Raw genomic sequence first — 24,846 nt, forward strand, 5'->3', positions numbered from 1 at the left:
GGGTCCTGGTACCAAACTACAGCAGATAGCAAGGGCCCACTGTATACAGTACAGAATCAAAGTCTAAAGATGGAATTATTACAAAACAGTAATAATATATTCAAGTAATAAAAGAAAACAGTACAGATCTTCCAAATGCAGTGTCACCTTGAGACCACTCTGTAATTAGAGATAAAGGTCATCGGCTGCAACAAGGTAGACACCCAATAAATGTCCTCAAGTGGCACACTGGTCAGGAAAGCAGAGGAAGCAGAACAGCCTGTGTAGAATGGGCTTGAACTTGAGCCCCAGGGTCCTTTTGAGCCAGTTCACACGTGAGATGGATGCTCCGTACCACTCATTTCAAGAAGCACTGCAACAGGCAGTCTTTTCTTCATCATGGAGTAGCAGGTGAAGAGACTTTGTGAAGTCCAAAATGCCATAGTCCTGTCAATGCAGAAGGCCAAAGCCCCCTGTATGTCAAAGCAGCACAGCCTCCTCCTGAATGCAGAAAAGGGATTCTGCATGACAGCTGGGAGAAGAGTATCCTGATTGACATGGAAGGTAAACACCACTTTAGGCAAAAAGGTAATGTTCAGTCCCAAGGTGGCTCAGTCAGGATGGAAGTCCACATGTAAATCACAGAGCTCACCAGACCATCTGGCAATCATGATTGTGATCAGGAAAGCAGTCTTCCATGACAGCAACTGGAGATTGCAGGTAACCATCGGTTAAACAGCTTCCCCCAAAGCTGGGCCAAGACAAGATCTAGACTCCAACATAGCATCAAGCCCAACACTGGAGAGTGGAGATTCTTGCACCCTTTCAAGAATGTCTTCACAAGAATCAAAGAAGCAGGAAGAATTCCCAAGTAGCTGAAAGTCTACAGAAATTGCATGAGGCAACACCAGATTGATGGCAATAGCAAATCCTTTGAAGCCAATATAAGGAGGAAATCCACAACATGACTGGCATCAGCTTGGAAAATATAGATGCCAACAGATGCAAAGAAGTCCTGAACCTTCCTCCATTTGTACAAATACAGTTGTCTGGTGAAGGGTTAGTGACCAGCTGTGATAATGTCCCTGATAACAACGAGTAAAGAAGCAAGTCAGCAATTCTCCATGCCATGAATTTTAGGGTGCTGAGATTGGGATGCCTGACCTAGTCATGGTACAGGGTAACAAGATGCAGTCTGTATGGAAGCTGAACACAGACTCCTCAAGACAGGTGAAGGAGAGGGGCGAACCATGGCTGCTGGGGGAAACAACAGTGATCAGGATGCAAGCCACTCTGTCTTGACAGTTCGGCTTTTACCTTAATTAGGAAAGAGAAAGGAGGAAAAGCATACAGTATGTGGTGATGCCTCCTCAATTAAAAAGAAAGGCATCTTTGGATGACCTCCCCTGTCAAATCTGAGAGCAAAACTCTTGCACTGAGCATTCACCTCTGATGCAAAGAGATCTAGAACCAGAGTGTTCCCAATGACATCTCTGGGGCGATAGATTGCAATGATCATGATGTCCCTGTTGTGTAACCTGAAGGAGCATGATGGATTGTGTACACCCTTGTTCATTGAAGTAATATATGACCACAGTGTTGTCAATTAGCACCTGCAGTACCTCACCCCTCAGGAGAATTTGAAAGGGACAGAATGTCTTTTGTACTGCTAAAAACTCCAGAACATTGATGTGGAAAATTTTCCTCTACTCTGTATGATGAAGCTGTCAAGATAGGCTCCCTACTCCATTGTAGATGAACCTGTAATAACAACTGTCTGAGGCTGAGGACAAAAATGCATCCTGCTCTGGATGTTGGCTGCATCTAACCACCACTTCAGACAGTGCTGCTCTAGAGATGATGAGCCACTTCATGGGGCAGTCTCAAAGTGGATTGAACTGGAAAATGAACCAGTCATGTGGAGATCATATTTGAAGCCTAGTATGACATGTGATAGATGTGGTGGATCATCTGTAGCTGAGGCATTGCAGAACTGAGCAACAAAGTGTTGAGAAATGGTTATCTGGTAGGATGGCAGGCTGGGGCTTCAAATACAAGATTGCAGAGGAAGGCAGCAGAAAAGTACATTGATGCCTAGACCAGGAGAGGATGTACGTAGGTATCTTTAGAGGTAGAGCCATATCTCTACCAGGTGGACTTGGACTTCAAAGTAGGCTGAAACAGAGGTTGCACCCATATGTCTAGGCACTGGACCACATCTTCACTGTGTGCTCCAGTTTTGTGTCAGTGTCACCTTTGAAGAGTATGCTGTTATTGAAAGACAAGTCTTCAATGACCGAACACACCTGATCTAAAAGACCAGAGGACCTAAATCAGGCATGTCTTTGAAGAGCTATAGTTCCACCCAGAGCTTTACCTCCACAGTGTGCAACATGACAAGAAGCCATGATTTGCTGCCCAGTCAATTTATTGGCCTCAGATTATAGCAGTGACACTATTCCACAATCCTCTTCTGAGTTTGTTAAGGAAGGAGTTCGTTTCTCCCAAGGTAACTACTAATATGTGTCCATGAATGCCCTAATATCATCAGTAGACGAGGAAGAATGTAACATGCCAACAGCATCAGGGAAGACTTCTGTGTCAGAATGATGACGGAGTCAGAGTCAGGCCCAGACTCAGGGGACAAAGTAGTGCAGGGCGAAAGTAAATGAGCTCTGGTCTCAGCTGTACCTTCAACCTGCTCAGCCGCAGTTTGGAAGTGGTTGGTTTTGTACAGATTGGATTGGTCAGGTTCCTGCTATGCTACTTATGGAATCTTCTGTACATTAACATTAGCATGCTGAGCAGTAGGCTGGCCCAATGTGGCTGCTGAAGAACATTCCAGTGACAGGACTGAGCATGTTTTCAGCCCCAATGTTATTGTGGGTAAGCCTTGTTCTAACAGTAGAAAATATAAGGGAACCCATACTATGACATGTAGTGACGGTAGAAGGCCACATAACTTCCATAGTGGTAACACGAAGAGTATATGGAGCTGGTTCTTGAGTGACCTCTCTCCACCACAGTACTGAGAGTGCTAGAACTGTTGATGTCTTATGGAAAACTTGAAGATGAGTCAAAATCAGTAGTAGAGATAAAAAAGGACTTGGATCTGGATCAATATGACCACCAATGCAGTAAAGACATTAGTGGAGGCAGAGGTCTAGTTTCAAGCATATCCAAAGAAGGGGGCTGTCTAGGAGAAGGTGTAGCCAAAACTGACAGTACAGGAGAAAACTCTAGAATTTTGCCTTGTGATATATTTTCATTGTGTGGGCGAATGGCTGAAACCACCTTGACAGACTCGGAGGAACAATGCAGGCTCTTTAGCAGCTGAGGAGGAAGGACTCCTGAAGTCACTGATCCTGCAGCCTCCAGTGCAACAGAGGCTGACTGAGCAGGAGAGGAAGGCTCTTGCAATGAGATGATCTCAACAACAACTTGAGATGAGGTCATGGAGGTAGAGTCAGGAGGGTGATGATGGTTCTTGTCCTTGCGATGTTTCTTCGTGTTGTTTACATTGATGAGCTGCTGCTTCTAGTTAAATCTCCAGTGAACAGCTGGGCACAAGCTGGTGTTAGCACACCACTGCAGCATCAAGATGGGCCAATGCAGCTTCAGACAGTAGAGACACCAATTCTACCTGTGAACACTTGCCAGTGGAGCAAACAGAATCAAGGCAAAAGCCAAGACCAACTTCCATGTCAAATTTCTCTCTGTTGGCTCCACACTGACCAATCCCAAAGACAGAGTAGATGGTATTTGAGGCCTGACAGTCTGTTTACACAAAAGTGCTTTCAGATACAACTCTTTTCCATCCAGCCTGAGATGTAAAAGCAGTACAGTGGGCACAATAAGCAGCCATATGAGCTTCACCAAAGAATAGAAGGTATTTCAAGTCTCCATCCTGTACCGGCATGTTAACACCACACAAAAGGCTCCTCTTAAAGAATGCCAGTGGTAGAAATAACTCAAAGGGCAAGTGTGGCTTTCAATGCCAACACAAACAACCAATGTTGAAGCCAAAAGAGAATAGGCCTGGAATTAATCAACAAAGACTGATGAATTTGAGGGATGTGCTTACTAGCAATCCTGCTCCAGCAATGGACAAAAAGGAACTGGTGGTTTTGGTGGGAAGCACAAGAGGTAGGCAGGACTACTGAAAAAAGCTCAGTTAATGCTCTAGAGCAGTGGTTCTCAACCTTTCTAATGCTGCAACCCTTTAATACAGTTCCTCATGTTGTGGTGGCCCCAACCATAAAATTGCAGTGTCTTGGAAAATATGTGTTTTCTGATGGTCTTAGGTGACCCCTGTGAAAGGTTCATTTGGCGACCAAAGGGGTAGTGACCCACAGGTTGAGAAGCACTGCTCTAGAAGGTTCTAAATTATGCAGGATAACTAATTTGTGACCACAAATAATTATTTTTACATTTTCCTATAAAACTAAATAACTACTACTAACACCAATGACATAGATGCCTTTAAAAATCCAGATATCATAATCACTGAGGCTGAGGGCACAATAGTTTCTCCCGCCTGTGATTATGGCTGCCATATGGCTCAACTGGAATTTGATCTTTCCACCTATGTCTTACTTATCCCATTAAATCTATTATTCCTGTATAGCAATATATATTGCTTATTGATATACAGCAGAATGGAAGACTTGTGGCTCATAGTGAGTTATGGCACCTTTGAATTGTAGTTTACTCATGTTGTAGTTCAGAGGTGGCAATTAGACTGTTTTCAGTTTCAAATTAAAAATGCCATATACCTAAACATCTCTTAGGTTGCTGTAAAGATCATCATAGGTTCCAGTCTAAATGCAGCAAAAACTGTATGCATTCTTCATAGAGGTCTGCCATTGCCTTCATAGAATCATAGAATTGGAAGAGACCACAAGGGCCATCCAGTCCAACCCCTGCCATGCAGGAACTCAAAATCAAAGCATCCCAGATAGAAGGCCATCCAGCCCCTGTTTAAAAACCTCCAAAGAGGTAGAACCCACCATGCTTTGAGGGAGTGATTCTGATCACTGAATTTGCAAGCTGACTGATCTTGGTTCTGGATGTTTAAAAATTAGGGGAAATGAAAACTTTAACACAAAAATAGAATTTCATGAATTAGGTAAAAACAGATTTTCCTGCTCCGTATGTGGTTTAAAATTTCACTTCATTTTGCCATTTGCACATTTGTAAAATCATACACTATTACAGTATAAAAACCATAAACTATCATTACAGTAGAAAAATACACTATTATTACTGTATCAAAACTATACACTATTATAGCACCATACAAAATGTATGAAAATAAACTCACAAGTCAAACCGTAGATTCTGTCTCTCTTCAAAAAAGTAATCCATTATAAATTTTCTTACAAAATCTGGGTTCAATGTATTGTCGATTACTTCTGTTCTCCCAAACTACAAAAGAAAATTTATTTTACACAATGTACATCAGTAAAAGCTATATGTAATATATGTGTATGCATGCACACCAAAAGATCAACAATGCCTGTTAACAGTGAGGAGCTGGGGAATCTGAACAAAAAACAACTAAGCAGTTCCTGATGTAGGAACCTAGTGTAAGAAATCTCTATCAGAAAATGTTCTCAAATATTAATCTTGTGTATTTAACAGTTGTCTTTAACATTTTATTTTTATTTAAAAAAATTCAAATCAGCTTACAAATTTGAGCAATTAAACAATAAAACGTATGTAAATAAATTCAACAATATGGCAAAAGATCTGGAGGAGGACTTCAGGTTAAACATCATATAAAATTATTTTTGATAAAAGCAGAAGACTCCCTATGAATAAGAGAACAAGCATACCTTAACCCTTCATCTATAATATTTGAAAGAATATAGTATGCAGAAAGAGGAAAAACATTTCAAGATAGTGGTGGGCCAGTCTATTCATGAATATTCCTCAGAAAATTATCCTATATAAGTACAAACACAGTATTCTTAAAATATATTGGTTTTGCAATTAAAATTGGAACATACAACTGGAACAGAGAGCACCTTGAAGTGAATTGTGTCATATTTCTTTAGACAACTCCCTTTTGCACCAGCCAGTTAGAAGAGCATTTTTTCAGCACATGGCAGTTTTACAGAATATACTTCTTTAAGAAAGTACCATATATACTCAAATATTAATTGACTTCATGTATACGTTGAGGGCAAGTTTCGGGGCCAAAATTATGGATTTTGACATGACCTGTGGATAGGTCAAGTGTGTGTATGCGAGTGGCAAGAAGGAAGCAGCAATCAATAGGAAGCGTCAGTGTTTCAGCCTTCACTCTCAAGACAGGGAAGTGTGCAGGTGGAAGAGAGTTACTTTGGCAAAAGGAGATCAACTCTATAGTGACCAAGAAACAAATAATTCCAGAAGAGAAATTCAAATCCCCTGTTACGCCTGGTAATTCTCTCACACATGCACGTGTACATGCACACAAATCACACACAATAGAGGTTCGCTATTGCAGGGCTTACTAACAGTTTCAAAGTCCAGCTATGGAAAAGAAATTGCCACATATTGGTACTTGGGCAGCAGGGGGAAGAATAAGTATTTCAACACTGATTCTCTCAAGCAGTTTCAATTCCTCAACCACCACGTTAAAACAGAGGAAGAAAAGTGATTGGGAATCTGCAGTATTCTTGCAAAGGTCAGTTTGTCACTAATGTCCAATGCAGGCATGGCTAAACCCACAGAAATCCATCAGTTTAGGTACACTCAATTCTGGACAGGATCAGGCTGTTTCTTTATAATCTAACAATTAGTATTTCTCAGTCTTTTAAACAGAAAAAATATTTTCTTTTTCTTTAAATTTTGCTAGTTTTTGTTTTTTGTCAGAAATAGAAATTAAGGAACAGAATACAGTGGGCCCTTGGTATTTGCTGTGTTTTGGTTCGAAGACCTCCTATAGACAGCAAAATCCATGGATGCTCAAGTCTCATTAAATACAATGGCATTGTAACGTGATGTCTCTTAAATAAAATGGCAAAATCAAGGTTTGCTTATTGGAATATATTATTTTTAAAAATATATTTTAAGCTGTGGATAGGTGAATCAGGGATAAAGAATTGGTGTAAACGGGGGGGGGGGGGCTGTACCAACTTTGGTATTATAGTAAATATTACTCTGAATAAAGTCACTGTACAATATAAGATTTTTGAATAGGGGACATTAAAATGAAATTTATGATAGCCCAGTATATTCAAAATAATGGATTTTAAAAATTCTATTAATCAGAAAGCCAGCTCAGCACTAATATCTCAACCTATTACAACAGGTAATCAACTGAGACATCTTCTGTTACTCCCATGTGTTTTTTCATATTTTAGATACATGCAATATGTGTGCTCTCTGATCTCCCCCCCCCAAAAAAAACCCCCAAAAGGAAACAAAAGAACCAAAAATATTTCTGATTATTTCCATCCTTTTCACTCATTTCATACATTCAAGCAAAAATGCTAAAATATTTTAAAAGGTCAATGTGTTATAACTAGAATTGCTTTTAGTCCCTAAAACCCACTCCATATAAATATCTCCAAAGTGAATCTGCAAAAACCATTTATGCAAATCATTATAAATATAATTATTTGATAATCTCTGTATGGTATTATGGCAAGAAGAAAAATGAATACAGTGGGCCCTTGGTACCCACTAGGGTTTGGCTCTAGTACTCGACGTGGATACTAAAATTCATGGATGTTCAAGTCCCATAATATACAATTGCACAGTAAAATTGTGTCCCTTATATACAATGGCAGAATAAAGGTTTGCTTTTGGGGTTTATTTTTTGGGGGGAGGGGCTATTTTTAAGCCATGAATGGTTGAATCCATGGATGCAGAATTGGTGGATACAGGGGGCTGACTATACAGTGTCAAGAAGACCATCAGAAGAAAAAGGATATGAAAAATAATATTTTATTTAGTGAATACATTTAGAGAATCTGCTACTTGTCTCAGAACTGGAATTGCCAATCCACATAACAGATGGCATTAGGGTTGCAATGCCCATGGGTTCTAGATATGCCACCTGATGACTCTGGACTGCCATCTGGGCTAGATTCTGAGCTTTCATTTAAAAACAAAAAACAAAACCAAGTTACTAACCAGTGTAAGAGTAGCATTGTGAGTAAAAATGTACAACAACTACTCTCTTTTTGCAGGACTGATGAATTCCACGAGCATATTCAGATATTTAGTTTTTCTGCCTATTTTCCAAAATACAGGTGTGTTGCCAGAAACGGCTGCAAGAAGATAAGTTTCTTTGGGGATTTTTATGGTGTCTGGCATTATATTCACCTAGTCTTGTGTAACTGGTGTAATCAGGGGGAGTGGCTATCTGAAAATTGGCTTCAAGGCTATTTCCTACAAGACAGAAGTTTTGACCAGTATGAAGACAAGAAAAGGGTTCTTTTAGAATTTTGTGTGACTTTCATCATCGTTCTCATCTAATCTTATGCAACTAGTGAATTTGGTGGAAGTTGGTGTTCTGGACTGTTTTAGAAATATACTTCAGTTAATGAAGTAGATATGTTCCTTGGCTTTATTTTTTAACAGAAACTTTGGTATCGGAGGTAGAAATAACATAGAAAGAATAGATAGGTTTCTACACCACAAATAACAAGAGCAGTTCAAGATGCTTCAGCAAATGTTTTACTGAAAACTAATAATATTCACATGTGAAATGAAACAAGCAGGTCAGGTAAGCCTTGCATAAGCAAACAAAAGCATTTTAATATTCTAGAGACCATTTGAAAGTTTCTTCAAAATGCACCCCAAGATGATTTTTTCTTTCATATGATTTCCATTTTGGGGCCCAAACATATAGAGCTATGCTTTTTCAACATCCTAGGTAGCTGGTGAGGCAGGCTAATTGGCTTTATTTTTTTATTTCTCTTTTGCTCTTCATACATGCTCAGTAAGTGATTTTGGAGGCAGCTGTTTACCTCGCTGTTGTATGTAAGCACACAAAGCTACATTAGGATCACCTAGAGTAGAATTCCATTCTTTCTCAGTCAACCTTTATTGCAATGTTTACTGCTGACATGTTGCTGAAACCCAACATTGGAAGTCCTCCTTGACCATCATGCCAATGCTAAAAAAAACCCCAAACAAACCTTCTAGCTAGACAAAAGAAAAGACAAGGAGGAGCTGGGCTGAGTTTCTGTAAAAAGACTTTGTCTTTTTGGAATGTTAAAGCATTAACAAAAATATTCCATCTGAAATGTTCCAGTTCTAAAATATTGTTTTCAAGCGTGCCAAACACATCAATCTCTCTTTAAAAATGTTCTGCACCAGTCCACTTTTACCCACTTCCAGAGCCACCCCTATTACTGCCACATTCTCCCCAATCCAACTTATCTCTCCCTTATTGCTGCTGCTCTTGTTCCCAACTCCTCCCATCTTGCTTTATTTCTTGTTCAAGCTTGTTACCGCAGTTTAGCACCATGTGCAAAAAACCCAGCATATATAACTTTTAAAAATATGATTCTAAACCTCCTCTATACGACACTCCAGTTTTTCTTCTATTTCAGCTAATCTACAAGATTTTCCCTACCATTTCAAACTGGAACTGGTATACATAATTTTCTGAACAACAAAAAAATTTACCTCTCTCCATTCTTTATTCCCCATACCTTGTGTATATAAAACACAGACTGTGAAGAAGAAGAAAAAGAACAGGCAATCAGTTTCAATATATATATATTTAACATTTCCATTACAAACAAATGTCCAGTCCATAATCCTGAAGATATTAAGTAGAACATTAAAATATTATGAAAGACATATGAGTCCACTGAACTGAAGTTGGCATTTGGTATTTATGTTGTATCATTTGATTAGATTCAAACAATGTATCTAGCTTGTAAGTACATGTAAATATTATGGTTGGAATCCTGTATCAATTATGTAAGTAAACCTGGGATGGCCTGATCCCGCCCCTGCAAACATGATGGAAACATCATTCTCTCATGCTGTGATCACTGGTAGAATGGACCTCCTTCTCCGCATGCAGCTGATGACCCTAAAATAGGTTGGGGAGAGTTACAATCATGGCAACAATGTCACAATCATGACTAAGTAGCGATCATGAATATAAAACAGTTACTTAGATCTGCCCATCCATAACTGTTTCATATCCAAGACTGCAACTTAATCACTATTGTTCTCACAACTGTAACTCTTCCCATCCCAACCTACTTTACCATCAGCTGCATGGGGAGAATGAGATCCATTCTGCCAGCGATTGAAGCATGAGTGAATGATATTTCTGTTAGGTTTGAGGGGGATAGAACAGGAGAGCTTACTCAGTTAAGTATACTGGACTGTGGGTCAAACAGATGGTCAAAAAGAGCCGGCTTCCCAGTGGACTGGGGGCATGGCGTTCAGACAGCAGCACGCCCCCAGTCTGTCGGGAAACCGCACGGCCAACTGCACATGCAGTGGATCCACGGCATTTTGGCAGCACAAAATTTACACATGCTGTGCTGAAGAAATGCTTTAAAAAAGCCGCCATGGCGGCAAAGGCACCCTTTCCCTGGCACAAAAAGCTGCTCCTTTTTGCGCCAGGAAAAGGCTAGGTTGGGGGTGTGGTGTGCAGTTGCCACGGCCCCAACCTAGTGAGCAAAGGGGTGGCAGCAAGCTACTTCTTACCCACTGTCTTTTTCACGCCTACGTAGCTGATACAGGACTCTGCCCTATAATTAAAAGACTTTTAAATATTAATAAATGAAACTTCTAAATGAGTATTTAAAATTCACTGGAAGTGTAGAAAAGAAGACAGATGGGCAGGAAGTGACGTGCCAATGCTGATTCTAGGGTTCGGGAGTGCGCGCCAACCGCACACTCCCAAACCCTAGTCTGTACGGACGTCGCCATCATAGTGGCATCCCGCCTGCACATGCACTGATGGTGGTGCCCGATCATGCCAAAAATAACGTTTACAAACTGAACTTACAAACTCCATCAGTAAAGATTTTAAGCTTCAATATGGGAAGTATTTCCAGATAAATCATGTGTCAATAAACTTTGTGTCATTAAATACCTTTATTAAAGCAACACAGTACCAAGATATTGCCACAGTGGTTTCAAAGCGTCAATCCAACTCTCCTACCTTGTTTCACTAACTAGTCATGTATCGGCCATTACTGTCAAGCCATTAATATCTGATATATGGCTAGTTAGAATTTCCAACCCTGACTCACTCTAGATAATTAATTATGCAGGTTGAGTATCCCTTATTTCAAATGCTTGAGATCAGAAGTGTTTTGGATTTTGGATTATTATTTTTTTAATTTTAGAAAATCTGTATTTGCATATACAGTTGTCCCTTCCCTTACGCAGGGGAACCATTCCCCACACGTAAGGGAAAAATCGTGGATGCTCAAGCCCCATTCAAATGAATGGGGCTTGTGCCCGCAGTGGCGCAGCAGTGGCGCACACCACGGGAGCTGTGCCATTGTTTTCTTCCAGCGTGTGGCTCCCTTCCTTCCAGCTCGTATGCTGGAAGCAGCGTAAAACGCGCCCGCATCTAATGCGGGTGCACTGTACATAAATACTGAGATATTTGGGAGATAGGACCCACTTCTAAACACAAAATTGATTTATGTTTCATATACACATAGCCTAAAGGTAATTTTACAAAATATTTTTAACAATATTGTGCATGAAACAAAGTTTGTGTACACTGAACTGCCAGAAAACAAAGGTGTCATTATCTCAGCCACCCATGAAAAATGTTTGGGTTTTTGGAGTATTTTTGATTTCAGAACTCTGGATAAGGGGGAAAACTTATAGATCTGTTAAACCAAACTGAAGAGATTAGTTGTTTCCAGACAACACCTAGCGGCACCATTGACTACCAAGTTTAAAGAGTGTACATTGCAGGGCACAAAAAAGCATGTGATGTCTAGGACTCCCTTTGGTATTCCTTTTTTCCTCCCTTTCATATCACTCCCATTAACATAACATAGATTCTCAATTGGTAATCCAATTTGCTCAACCTGTCTAAGAAAATTTCTATCATAAAAACTCCTATAGGCGCGTTACAAACGCGCGCATAGTATGTGCTCCCGCATACTAGGGTTAGGAAGAGCCATCTCTTCCTCACGGCCCCCAACCCTAGTACGCGCGGAGCGTCCACATGGGGGCCGCCATCTTTACGTAGCGGACGCTGTGCGTCCACACGTCGCGCGGTGCTTATGACGTTGCAAGTGCGCCATTGGCGCCTCGTGGCATCATAACTGCACCGCAGGAAGAAGCTCCATTTTGGAGCTTCTTTTTGCTCCACGTGGGAGTCGCACGGTTTGGCTGCTGCGGCTCCCTCGTGGAGCAAACAGCAGCGGCAGTCTGTAACGCACCATCGTCTCCTTTAGTGAAACAAATCCCAATAAACATTCTCTTAAGACAACCTCAGGCTCATATGTTTCACTGTATGAAATTTTGATCACATCAACATAACATATAATTGTTGTCATTTGTTCAATATGATTAATGTCAGGAGTGCAGCCTAAAATAATAGAGTTGTATATGACTGAATTTACAAGTCCTAAACTTTTTTCACTTTCTAGCACCCATTAGAAGCTGTACGTGCATTTTGGATATATTTTCCTGGGTAGTAAACCATTATTTATTGAAATTTTACTCTGCACAAATGTCCATCAAAAGGGCTAGCTATTCTGCAAACTTAAAAAAAATCCATTACTATCACTGTACAACAGAATAGGACAGAATAAAGTACCCTTCAGTTAACAAAGTACAGTTGCCCCTCTGTTTGCACGGACTTCAGATCCTCAACTCCCACTTACTCACGAGGAGCAAACAAGAGGTGGTTAAAATGGGATGCGCACCTCAGGGCACAGAAGGGGTTAAAATAGGGCATATGCCCCCATTCAAGCCTATGGGCTTGAATCTGTGTGAGTTTCCATTTTTGCGCACGGGGGGGGGGGGGGTCTGGAATGGATCCCCCGCAAAAACGGATGACTGACTGTAGATGTGTTCCTGGACATGACTTCTTTAATGGAGAAGTTGGTGCCAGAGGCAGAAACAACATGGAAAGAATAGGGACAGGTTCCTACACTACAAATAGCAAGAGCAGTTCAGTAAAGTTTTTATTCAAAGCTAACAATATTAATGTGTGAAATGAAACAACCATGTCAGGTAAGTGTTGCATATGTAAACAGAAACATTTTGAACCTCCTAGAAAACACTTCAAAGTTTCTTTCAAGATGTATTCAGAAATATTTCTTTTTCCTTTCACCAGTTTCCATTTTTCTGATTATTTTCATTTTGATAGTCATACTTATAAGTCTCTGTTTTTTTGTTTGTTTGTTTGTTTTTAACATGCTGGGTGAAGCTGGTGCAGTAGGCTTATCCACTTTCCCCTTTTCTTTCAGTTCTGCTGTTCACACATGCTCAGCAAGAGACTCTGGAATCAGCAGCTGTTCACCTTGCCTGTTATAACTACAACTACAGTAGGACTGGCTACAGTAGAATCCCATATTTGTTGTTCTTTTGTTGTCTGTTTTATTGAATCATTTCCTGTATTGCTATGTATTTTATACGTATTATCCTACTAGAGAGGCCCCTTGCCCACCACCTTTCCCTTCTCCTTTTGTGTTGTGTCTTTTTAGATTGTAAGCCTGAGGGCAGGGAACCGTCCAATTAAAAAGATTGTATGTACAGCGCTGTGTAAATTTACAGCGCTTTATAAATAAAGGTTAATAATAATAATAATAATATTTCCCAGCTCAAACTTTATTGCATAGTTGTATGTAGACAAACAATTGCAACCTGATACTAAAAGTGTTATACCAGCCTTCCTTTACTATCCTCCCAGTTCCAATATTGCTAAAAACCTTCCAGGAAAAGGGGGAAAGGGTGGGGGGATGGCAGGTGTAATAAGCCTTTGTAAATAGGAGCTTCTTTGTTAGAGGAAATGTGTGAATGATTTGTTGCTGGTTATTCCCTGGTTATTCTCAGGATAAATCCTCTCTAATCATGATGTGTCTTGCACAATCTCGGGACTTTGCTGGGAAAATGCCTTTTTAATCCCAGCTTTTCCCACATGTGATAAAGTCCTTAGCAAGTATATCAAATGATGAGGGATAGTGAGAGTTGTAGTCCAACAAAATATGCAGAGTTTCACTATGCCTATTCTGATTTCAGGATTGTAATAACATATTTGTAAAGTAGAGGCTATGGAGAAATGAGGTCTGTGCCTACTAGCTCCTCTAACACGTAAAAAACCAAGTGAAAAAACTTTGGGGGCTAGTAATTTTTGCAAGTTTATTAACAAGTATGTTTGACAGTGGTAGAATTAGTACAATGTAATTCTGAGCACTAGCAAAGACTTATGAACTTTCCATCCTACCCTTGCAGAATCCAGATTAATCTAAAGGAAAACTTTTATCTGTGGTAAAGTTAATAAAAAGAAGTAATTAGGATGTTAGCACATGACATTAAGGCATGGTTTGTGTTAACCATGGTTTGTTGCTTAAGTCACAAACTGAATAGCAGAGAAGCATGCAAACTTTGGCCTGGAACAGATGGGCCTTTGAGGAGCCCTCGTCATGTGTGAGGGTTGCCTGGTGGGCGGAGCGCCCACATGCCCAGCAACCCTCATATGTGCCGAGGGCGCCGCAGCAGCAGCGTACCCACCAGACATGGTGTGTAACAATGACGTTGCAGCTGTGCTGCTTCCAAACGGGGCGGTGCAGCTGCGATGTCACCGCGCAGTTGCTGGCGCTTTGGGGTGGCAAAAAAGAGCCACTTCCGGGCGTTCCTTTTTTGCTCCACAGCAGCGCCGCACAATTTAGTTGCTGCAGCTCTCCTGCGGAGCAAAGAGAGGCGCCGGGGACGAGCCTCTTTCTGGCGGTGTGTACCTCGTCTTTGCTTGTCTTCCCAATTACAATTTTGTTTCTGGTTTGTTTATCTGCCTCCCTGTTTAACAGTTCACATTTCAGAGTGCAAAGTTGGGGAAAAACTAGTGCAGACAAGGCACAGATATCATGACAAGCCAAGATTTAAACAAACTAGCATTTAGAATAGAATCCATCAAATCAGCCTATGACTGGTAACTAATCTGGGTAGCTAGGTAGAAGAGGCAGGTTTGTACAAGAGAACAAGTCAGCAGTGTTGCCAATCACCCTCAAAGGAAATCCCCCTGAAAATCCCTGAAACGCACCCAAATTCCCTGGGGCATCTGGGCCAGGGGGCGGGACTTCTGGCTCAAGGGGCCGCAAAGCACTATGGGAAGGCAAAAGGGAGTGGGGACTTTCGGGTCAGCCATGGGGGGGGACTCTCAGGTCGGCCATTTTTTGGGTAGGAAAGGCATTTTCAGCCATATTTTTTTTGCTCGGGAAATGAAATAATTTCCCATAAACGGAAGGGCTTTTAATTACCCAACGGGAAGGTTTAATTCCCCAGAAATTCCCAATAATTTTTTATACCCAGAAATTACCCGGAAAGGCTTTTTATTACCTGGAAATTGGCAACACTGCAAGTCAGATTTCAGAAAAACCACAGCATGGCTTATTATTACATGGCTCAGTAAGTTTATACTGTATTATTTCATTTGAACAACAAGTCTCATTATAATATAATACTTACTTGGATCAGATTTTGAAAAAGTGTCTCTGTCCAGAAGGTTCCTAGTAATAAAAGAAAAAAGTGTTAAAGATTTAAACCAAATGGAGCTATATACAGTCGTCCTCCATATGTGTGGGCCAGGAGTCCAGTCTCGCTCTTCATGAGAGGGATGAGCTGCTATCTTTAAAATGGGCGTGCGCGCCTGCTCGCACACCACAGACGCACATGCCATTATTCTCTATGGGACTCACATATATGCAAGTAGCCATTTTTGTGGGGAGGGTGGGTCTGGAACGGATCCCCCATGAGTTGGGAGGGGCAACTGTAGTAAGATATTATTTGAAGTGTATGTCTATTCCTATTTATATATATATATTTAATTTAAATATATGTATGTTAGAGTTTACAAAATGTAATCGAACAACAACTTTACTATTATTTAAACCCTAACAAAATCACATAAAACTATAACATGAAAAGCAAAATACATAAAACAGATACCTACACCAGCTGGTGTCATAAAGAATATGATATTTTGCCAGTCACTCCTTCAAAGGAAAAGTCTTCCACAACTGAAGCACCAAAACAGAGAAGCGTGTTTTCCTTCTCATCACCTAAAGTCTCTGAACTACATGGGGGTGGAGATTTTAATGCACAGGCAGGCTGATACCGGGAGAAAAATTTATTTCTTCCAAATAAATGAATCCAAAGCCATTTAAAACGTTAGCACCACCATCTTGGATTTGTGTTCAGATATTAATAAAAAGCCAATGTGGTTCTTTTAGAACAGGTTTAACTTAAGGAGACTATTCCCATTACAATCCTGGTCACTGCATTCTGTACTGGCTGCAGATTCTGAGTTGTCTTCAAAAGGTACTCCCAATGCATTACAGCAGGAGTATGCAGTGACATGGGGACAGGTCCAATTCCCTCCCACACCTGCAAGCTGCACCACCTGAAAATGTGCCCAAACACTTCCATTTTTTCCTGCATTTTCCCCAAAATAGCAACCAGATGTGACATTGCATTATGGACCAAAATAAAAGTAGTTAAGGTAGGAACTACTTAGGGTTGTGGGTGGGTAGGGCAGTGTTTTCACAATGGCAATGCGTGAAAATCACACCTATTTCTTTAAACTGTTGGGGTGAGTGACTGGGGAGGGGCTGTACTTTTCCTACCCATGCATTACAATAATTAAAGCAAGGGGATGCCAGTACATAAACAACTGTAGCAAGCTATCACCATCTAGAATGGTAGTAACTAGTAAACTAGATGAAAATGAAACTAGATCTAGAATTGTTGTAACTAGTAAACTAGATGAAAGGCTCCTGGCCTCTATGGGCCCTCTTCAGACCATCCACTAAGGCAGGCCTGGCGGTGGAGTCGGGCATTGCATCCAGATGACACATGGCCTGACCCCGCCTCCAGGGCGCCATGACACCATGCACTACTCCACACAGCGAGCGGCATCATAATGCTCCTCTAGCACTGTGTCCATACGATGCAGCACCGAGGGAGGAACATCAAGCTGTGCCCCCGTGGCTATGGCGCCCTTTCCAAGGTGCAAAAAGGAACTGCTTTTTGCAGTTCCTTTTCACATCCTGAAAAGGCTGCACCAGGGCCGTGGCATGAGGTTGCCGTGGCCCCGATCCGTCTGAAACGGGGGCAGCTCCATGCCACCCCTTCGGAGCTGTTTGTACAGCCCCTAAGGCCTCAAACAACACACCTGCTCTTTCAATGGGAGTGCAGCCTTATACAGGCCAGACTATATACGCATTCTGCAATCGTGACAACCACTTATAAACAGTGTCTCCATCTTGTCATGCTCAGTTTATTGGCCCTCATTAGTCCTTTTAGAAAAATCCAGAGACTGATTCAGTATATATCCAGCCTCACATGATTTAGATGACATAAAGAAATAAAATTGAAAATCATCAGCCATGCATTCTGCTGCCACTAATATAAACATATCTGAACATTTCTGAAATGTATTGTACTATGGTGCCAGAGTGATCCACAATCACCTTCACCTTCAGCAAAAGCACTTTGAAACAAATAATAATAATAATAATAATTTATATCCTGCCTCTCCCTGTATTGGATCAAGGTGGGTAACAAACTACCAAAGACAATAAAATCAAGTTAAAAAACAAAAACAAAAACAAAACATGGAAACAATAGTTAAAAGACATATTACATTTCAAGTTCCCAAACTCCCTCCCACCCTATAAAACAATAAAACAATTCCCAACCGATGGCCAATAAAATGAATCAAGATCATTCAATCCAATGGGAACAATTAGGTAAGTGGAAAAATTGGAAGTCAATTCAGGAAGGCTCGCCGGAAGAGATCCGTTTTTATTGCCTTCTTGAAGGCACCTAAGGATGTTTTTTGGCGGATCTTGTCCGGTAAATCGTTCCAGAGTTTTGGAGCGGCAACAGAAAATGTCCTCTGGGAAGTGGTTAATAGTCTAGTTCTCTCTAACTGCAATAGATTCATCCCAGAGGACCTGAGAGTGTGGGAAGGATTATATGGGAGGAGGCATTCCCTCAGGTGCCTTTTCTGCGACTCACTTGACTGGGAAAGATGGCCTCTTTAAGAGTAATTTTGATATACAACATGCCTTTGGTCCTTGGTTTGCAATACACTTCTGGTCCTTATGCAGAACAATTAAGTTCTGCATTAAGAGACTACTACAGAAAGGACTACCACCGGTTCAAACTGCAGGTTAGTGACTCATATTTTTGAACATCCACCTACGTTTAAAATTTTGCTATTAAATTTAAAAAAAAATCTCTGCATAGCAGGCAACAAACAGAGCTTGTCTCTTTTCTCCGTGATGTACTATTTTTTTTCTTGTGAAGTTTTTTTAATTGTGATTAAAATTGTGAAAAGTGATACTGCCACCTGCAGTCTGAAGTGCTGGCCATTTTACAACCTTAAAAATTTACCATCTCGTTTTACAGCAATGTATACACCCAGCTTCAGATATACTGAAACTATAAGTTGGTACTCAATAACATGAGAGGTAGCATGGTGTAGTGATTTGAGTGTTGGGCTGGCACATTGGGAGATCAGAATTCAAACCCCCACTTGGCCAGGGAAACCCACTGGGTGACCTTGGGCAAATCACACTATCTCAGCTTCAGAGGAAGGCAAGGGCAAACCCCTATTGAACAAATCTGGCCAAAAACAGCAGCCCTACAATAGATTCACCTTAGGGTCACCACAGATCAGAAATAACTTGAAGGAACATAACAACAAACTCAGTAATTCTGTATCATGAAACATGCTTTCTAACACATTACTTAAAAATATAGTTGAAGCCTCCCTCCCAAAGCTTAACATACCATCATGTAAGTACTGTACAAAGGATAAATAAATCAACTGGGCACTTGTAGGTTTGCAACACACTATTTAGCCATTTTAAAATACTAATTATATATGCTATTATGAAGGGCAGGTTGCTTACTTGTAACTGTAGTTCTCTGTGTGGTCATTTCTGAGTTCACATAAATGTGTTTACTTCACTTGCACAGTACATCATTTGGAACCTTCTGGAGCAGTTGCATACAATTTTTGATGGTAAGCACATGCACTCAGAGGCAACATATATTGCCCTTCCCACCATTTTTCCTCAGTTCCACGGAGGCTGCAAATGGAGCCTCCAAAGACCTAAGGATAGGCAGGACATGATGAGGGGCGAAGGGTGAGATTGTATGAATTCACAGATGACTACTCAAAGAACTACAGTTACGTGTAAGCAATCTGTTCTCTTTCATGGTCTCTGTGATTCACACAAATAGGAAACTAGCAAGCTATAGGAAGAGAGGTGTCATGTCTATAAAGAAGACAATATAGCATACCCAGAATCATCAGGTAATACAGGAATACAGGACAGCTCTCCCTCAGTTCTGGACCTAGCATCTATCCTTTAATGGGTGATGAAAGTCAAAGGTTGTGACCAGGTAGCAGCCTTGAATATGTCCTCAATAGGCACCCCTGTGAGAAAGGCAGAGGATGCAACAACAGCCTGTGTCAAGTAATTCCAGACACAAACCAGAGGGTTTTCTTAGCCATCTCATAATATATGTGTATCACAGATACTATCCATTTTGAGAAACCTTTTGAGGAAGCAAGCAGATTGTTTTTCTTTGATAAGTAGCAGATAGAGTGTTTCAGAGGTTATGAATCCTGCAATCCTGTCAATGTAGAAGGCAAGAGCCCTCCAGATAACAGTGTCCATTTCAGGTTCGACGTGGGATTATGCAGGTAACAAAATGTCTTAATATCAATGTCTTGATTGAACATCAATATGTCCTTTGGCACAAAAGTAATGTTCGGGCTAAAATTTACAGGTATGGAAGGTCCACCTGTAGCGCACAAAGTTCTCCAGCTCTCCTTAAAGAAGTGATAGCTACCAGGAATGCAATCTTCTAGGGAAGCAGTCTGGTATCATAGGACGCCATGGGTTCAAATGTTTTTGGCTATCAGAGACAACAGCAAGTCCAAGCTCCAATGAGGAGTCAGTCCTGAAACTGGGGAATGGATATTCCTGTAGCCCTTCAAAATCTTCTTCATCAATGGGTCCCAAAAACATGACAATTGCAAATGGATTAAAGGTTACCTGATATAACAGCCAAGTAGCAATGAATGGAAGAAAGAGAAAGACTCTTGTGTGATAGTAAGAAACTCCAACAAATGAGCGGTTCAAGTTTGAATCAGACAGATTTCTTTCTGTGTCAACAAGGTAAGAAAGGACTCCCATTTGTATCAATAAGAGCACTATGCAGACAGTCTGTGTGTGATTTTGACAATGATCCTTACTGCCATTGGAAGGGACGCTAGTGTTATATTCTCCACACAGTCAAATTGAGAGTCTCCAAGTTTGGATGCCTGACTATCCCATTTTGCATTGTTAACAACTCTGCCTTACACTGAAGTTTCAGACAGAAGTGCTGGGACAAATGGAAAAATTGAATGAACCACGGCTATCCATGCCACCACAGAGCAATCAGGATGTAAGTTGTTCTGTCTTCACACAATCTTGACACAACTCTAGTGATGGGAAAGCATATAGACTTTTGGACTGCTCAACAATATAGAAAATCATTGCCTCGCAATGTCCTCTGACGCATCCTGGAATAAAACATCCTGCATTGACAGTCTTCCAGAGATGTGAACAGATCCACTTGTGTGCACCTATGTCAAGAGATTTCACACAGTCCCTCTGGATGGAGATTCCAATCGTGACACTGATCCAACATCCTGCTCAAAGAAATCAGTTATCACATTCCCCCTCCCTCGCCCGAAAGTGAATTACTCAGATGAAGATGTTCTTGGATATGCACCAATCCCATAGCTATAGGGTTAGTTGGAGAACAGTAGATAATTTAAATCCGCCTTGTTTATTGATGTAATATATGACCATTGTGTTGCTAGTCACCACCTACACTACTCGATGTCAAAGCATCATCTCAAATGTGTGAAGAGCCTTCACCACACCAAACAGTTTGAGCCCACTGATATGGAGAGACTTCTCTTTGACAGTTCAGTGTAAAGCCTGAAGCAAATGAACCAAAGTTGGTACGTATGCATCCTCACTGTGAAGTTGTCAACATTTTCTTTGAATAGGAGGAAGAAGGCAAAGGTGAGTACTTTTGCTATCTAGATGCAGTCAGGCTATAATATCTCTCCGGGTCCAATCCATACTTATACCAAGAGGCCTTCGACCTTCCAAGCGGAACTTTATCTCCTTTCATTCTTCCACTGTGAATATATTCTTTACAGGTTTTTCTTGGTTTTGATAGGAAACAACAGACTCCTTTTCAATCTCCAACAGTTTCCCTGGTGTGAAGTTGAAGACTTTCACGGCTGGCATCCATAGTTTTTTGTGGGGTTTTTGGGCTATGAGGCTGTTTCTAGAAGAGTTTGTTCCTGATGTTTTGCCAGCAGCTGTGGCTGTTATCTTCAGAGAATGCTGGTATGGAGGAGAGTGGGGTATATATACTGTTGGTTGAGAGGAAGTGATTTACGTGTTAATCTGTGTATTGTTCTGTCGCTGAATGGTAAGGCCTACAAGCTGTCTGTTTACTTAATGATCAATTCTCTGCTGGGAATTTCCCTCACTCTGGGTCGTTTTCATTTGCATTTGTTGAGTCTTGATTTTGCTATTTTTCAGGACTGGTAGCCAAACTTTGGCGGTTTACAGACCGCCCTTTTGGGGCGGCCTGTTCCCACCCCTTTCCCCGCCGGATCGGGGCCTCAGCTGCCACAGTGGCAGCCTCTGAGGCCCCGATCCGCCGCTTTCCAGGCCGTGGGGAAGCGGCAAAAGGCTTCATGCCCCAAGGACACCCAACAGTGGTGGGGACGAAGAGAAAGGGGCCACTTGGCCCCTTTCTCATTTGTGTCACTGGCGCAGCCTTGTAAAGGCTGCACCAGCGACACAAACCTGGAAGGAGTTCCATTTCGGAGCTCCTTCCAGCGCCGTGGAAAGGGTGCCCCAGGCACCCTCAGCAGTGCCAGGACGTCACTTCCGCGCCACTCCATTTGAAGGTGGCGCGGTCGTGACGTCCCAATGGCTGTGCCCACGTAAAATGGGCGCTGCCATTTTGTACGTACTAGGTACATACTAGGGTTAGGACGTCCGGAAAGGATGCCCTTTCCTAACTTCTCCACAGCTGCACAGTATGTGATAAACTCCTACAGCTGTGAGAGGGCCTCTTCTGTCCTTTGCTGAGTGCAGCATTTGCTGGATTTTCTTGGTTCGTTTGTATATCATCTGGAAGTTGTGTTTCCTCACCAGATTCCCTATTCTGTCTATGACTCCTTTGATGTATGGTAAAAAATACCTTCCCTTTGTTTGTCTTCACTCCTATGGGCTTTTCTGGGTGTGGCAGCCCTTCTGATGTCTCCGCTGGAGTAACCATTAGCCTGTAGACCCCAGTCTTCCAAGCAGTGGGGTTCACCGATCCCTTTTTCCCAGTCTATCAGTGTTTTTATTGTGCTTCTTTTTTGTCCTGGGTGAGGGTTGGAGTTCTTATATAGGTATCTCTGTGTGTGTAGGGTTTCTATACACTGTGTGGTCCAACTGTTGGTTTGATTTGCAGATAACCAGGACATCCAAGAATAACAATCTTCCTTCCTTTTTTTTTCCATCGTGAATTGGATGTTTAGGTGGATGTTGTTCAGTTTCCCTGGTATTGTAGGGATATGAGGGCAAGGAAGTTGTTCAGAGATGAGCTGCTAACTGGACTGATTTGTAGATTGCTCAGTGACATGAGGAGACTTTTTCTTAGGCTTAGGCAGCCAGTCTTTTGATTCAGAAAATTCACTTCATAGCCATGTGAAGTGATGACCTAGAGGATAGTACCAAAAAGATGGATGGTTTTTGGTCAACTGTCTTTTTGGCAGGATCTGCATGCGTCGTCATTGGGGACAACACGGGCTTGCCATCTGCGGATGCTTGAGTCCATGGTGGCAAGTCCGCGGATATCCAGGGCCGACTATATGTGTACTGGAAGAGAGGAATAAGCCGAATTCATCTCCCACTAAGTGTATCATCCTCTCAAGATCACAGGTTCCTCCAGCAGCTTTTCCATAAAATATACGAGGAGAATTTTGTATGTTATTGCAGGTAACCTGGCCCTGAGCCTCAGAGGGGGAAAAAGGTAAGAAAACTGGATCACATTTTATCAGAAATTTGCACAATGGTAAATTTGAACTGAGGCAATAAAGATACAAAATAAATATCTTTGCTGTCTGACAACTTTAAGTGTGTTTATGGATGCTTGGATAAGACACTGCTACAAACAGAAATGGATCTCCAGATAAGATACTGCTACAAATACCACCTGTAAAATATACTGCAGTGCTCACTATATGAACAATTGGTAAATGTTTGTGTGGGCCCTTAGTATCTGCTGGGATTTGGTTCCAGGACACACACCCACACCCTTGTGGATACCAGAATCTGTGGATGTTCAAGTCCCATTATAGACAATGGCACAGTAACATCCCAACATTCACAGTTTTTAACCTAGACAGTCCTAGTCGGGAATGGTGGGAATTATAGTTACATCTCAAGGGCATTAGGTTGGGAAAGGCATGTTTAAACAATGGCATATGATAACCATCTGCATAGAAATACCTTTTCCATTGTTTAACAAAGCATACTGATGAACATAAAGAAGAGCCATGATATATCAGGCCAAAGACCTATTTAGTCCATAGTTTCATTCCCTTAATAGCCAATCAGATGTCTGTGAGAAACCTACATAAGGACATGACCATATTAACATGCTCCTCCTCCTTTTACCCAGTAACAACAATACAGAGGTATACTGCCTCTGAAATTAGCAGCTACTGTACATGTAACGTTATCCTCCATCAATCTGTTTAATCCCCCCCAAAAAAGTTGATGCATTAGGGTTCAGTCATTATTCCCTATAATCTACAAATGCCAGTGCTTTGACCTTATAAGTATTGTCTTCATTATATCAGCAAAAGTAATGTTTGTCACCAGAATGACTCAAGCAAAACAAACCTTCCTACTTTCTATACTAACAACTTAGAAAGTGGGTAAGAGTACTTTTGAAGGATGAAGAAATGAGAACTAACTGTACCATGTTCATAATTGCTCTTAAAATTATGAGAGTCGCTTCCACCATCAGACACATAAAACCCAGCAATACCTATAAGGATCTTGATTTCTCTCCCACCAAGCAGTCCTTATGTGTACCTCCTCAACAAGGCTGTACATCACAACTATACATTTAATCCACAATCATTCCATGGCATGTAATTTGCCTCCCAGGAAACTGGTGCTCTTGCAATGGAAAGTTCAAGAACATCTTTCATTGATGTTTGGTCAGATGCTAGAAGGAAAAAGAACCTTTTACAGTAATTATTGTTATTATTATTATTTTGTAAATGGCTAAGCTTTCCTTAGAACCTTGCTACCAGATTGTCTCAAAGTATATACAGTGGGCCCTCCACATTTGCTGGAGTTAATGGTGCAGGACCTCTGTGAAACTGGAAAAAACACAAATAAAAGACCACTTTTTTTAACATGAGAGAACATCTCTCTAGGAAACTGTAGAAGATGACCATAGAATTGTGCTGGAGGACCTACAAATGCCTAGAGAAGTGTTCTCTCTAGGAATCTCTGGGTCCTTCAACAGGACTTTTGGCAGATGTTAACCATAGAGTTGTACTAGCGGGCCTATATAGTCCTAGAGAGAACATATTAATCCAAT

The 24,846-nt window shown here is 41.2% G+C and overlaps 1 protein-coding gene across 1 annotated transcript in view; it reads right to left on the reverse strand.

Moving 5' to 3' along the window:
- CPNE8 (copine 8) overlaps positions 1-24,846 on the reverse strand; it is an 89,246-nt gene that overhangs the window by 46,088 nt on the left and 18,312 nt on the right. Inside the window, exons 2-4 of the mRNA XM_089524486.1 lie at positions 15,610-15,650; positions 9,610-9,656; positions 5,303-5,406 (exon numbers count right to left, since the gene is read on the reverse strand). Coding sequence (XP_089380612.1) covers positions 5,303-5,406; positions 9,610-9,656; positions 15,610-15,650 — 192 coding nt within the window. The remainder of the gene's footprint in view (positions 1-5,302; positions 5,407-9,609; positions 9,657-15,609; positions 15,651-24,846) is intronic.

Source organism: Sceloporus occidentalis, unplaced genomic scaffold (genome assembly GCF_023333645.1).
Source record: "Sceloporus occidentalis isolate IW3139 unplaced genomic scaffold, rSceOcc1.0.p SCAF_5, whole genome shotgun sequence".
Classification (NCBI taxonomy): domain Eukaryota; kingdom Metazoa; phylum Chordata; class Lepidosauria; order Squamata; family Phrynosomatidae; genus Sceloporus; species Sceloporus occidentalis.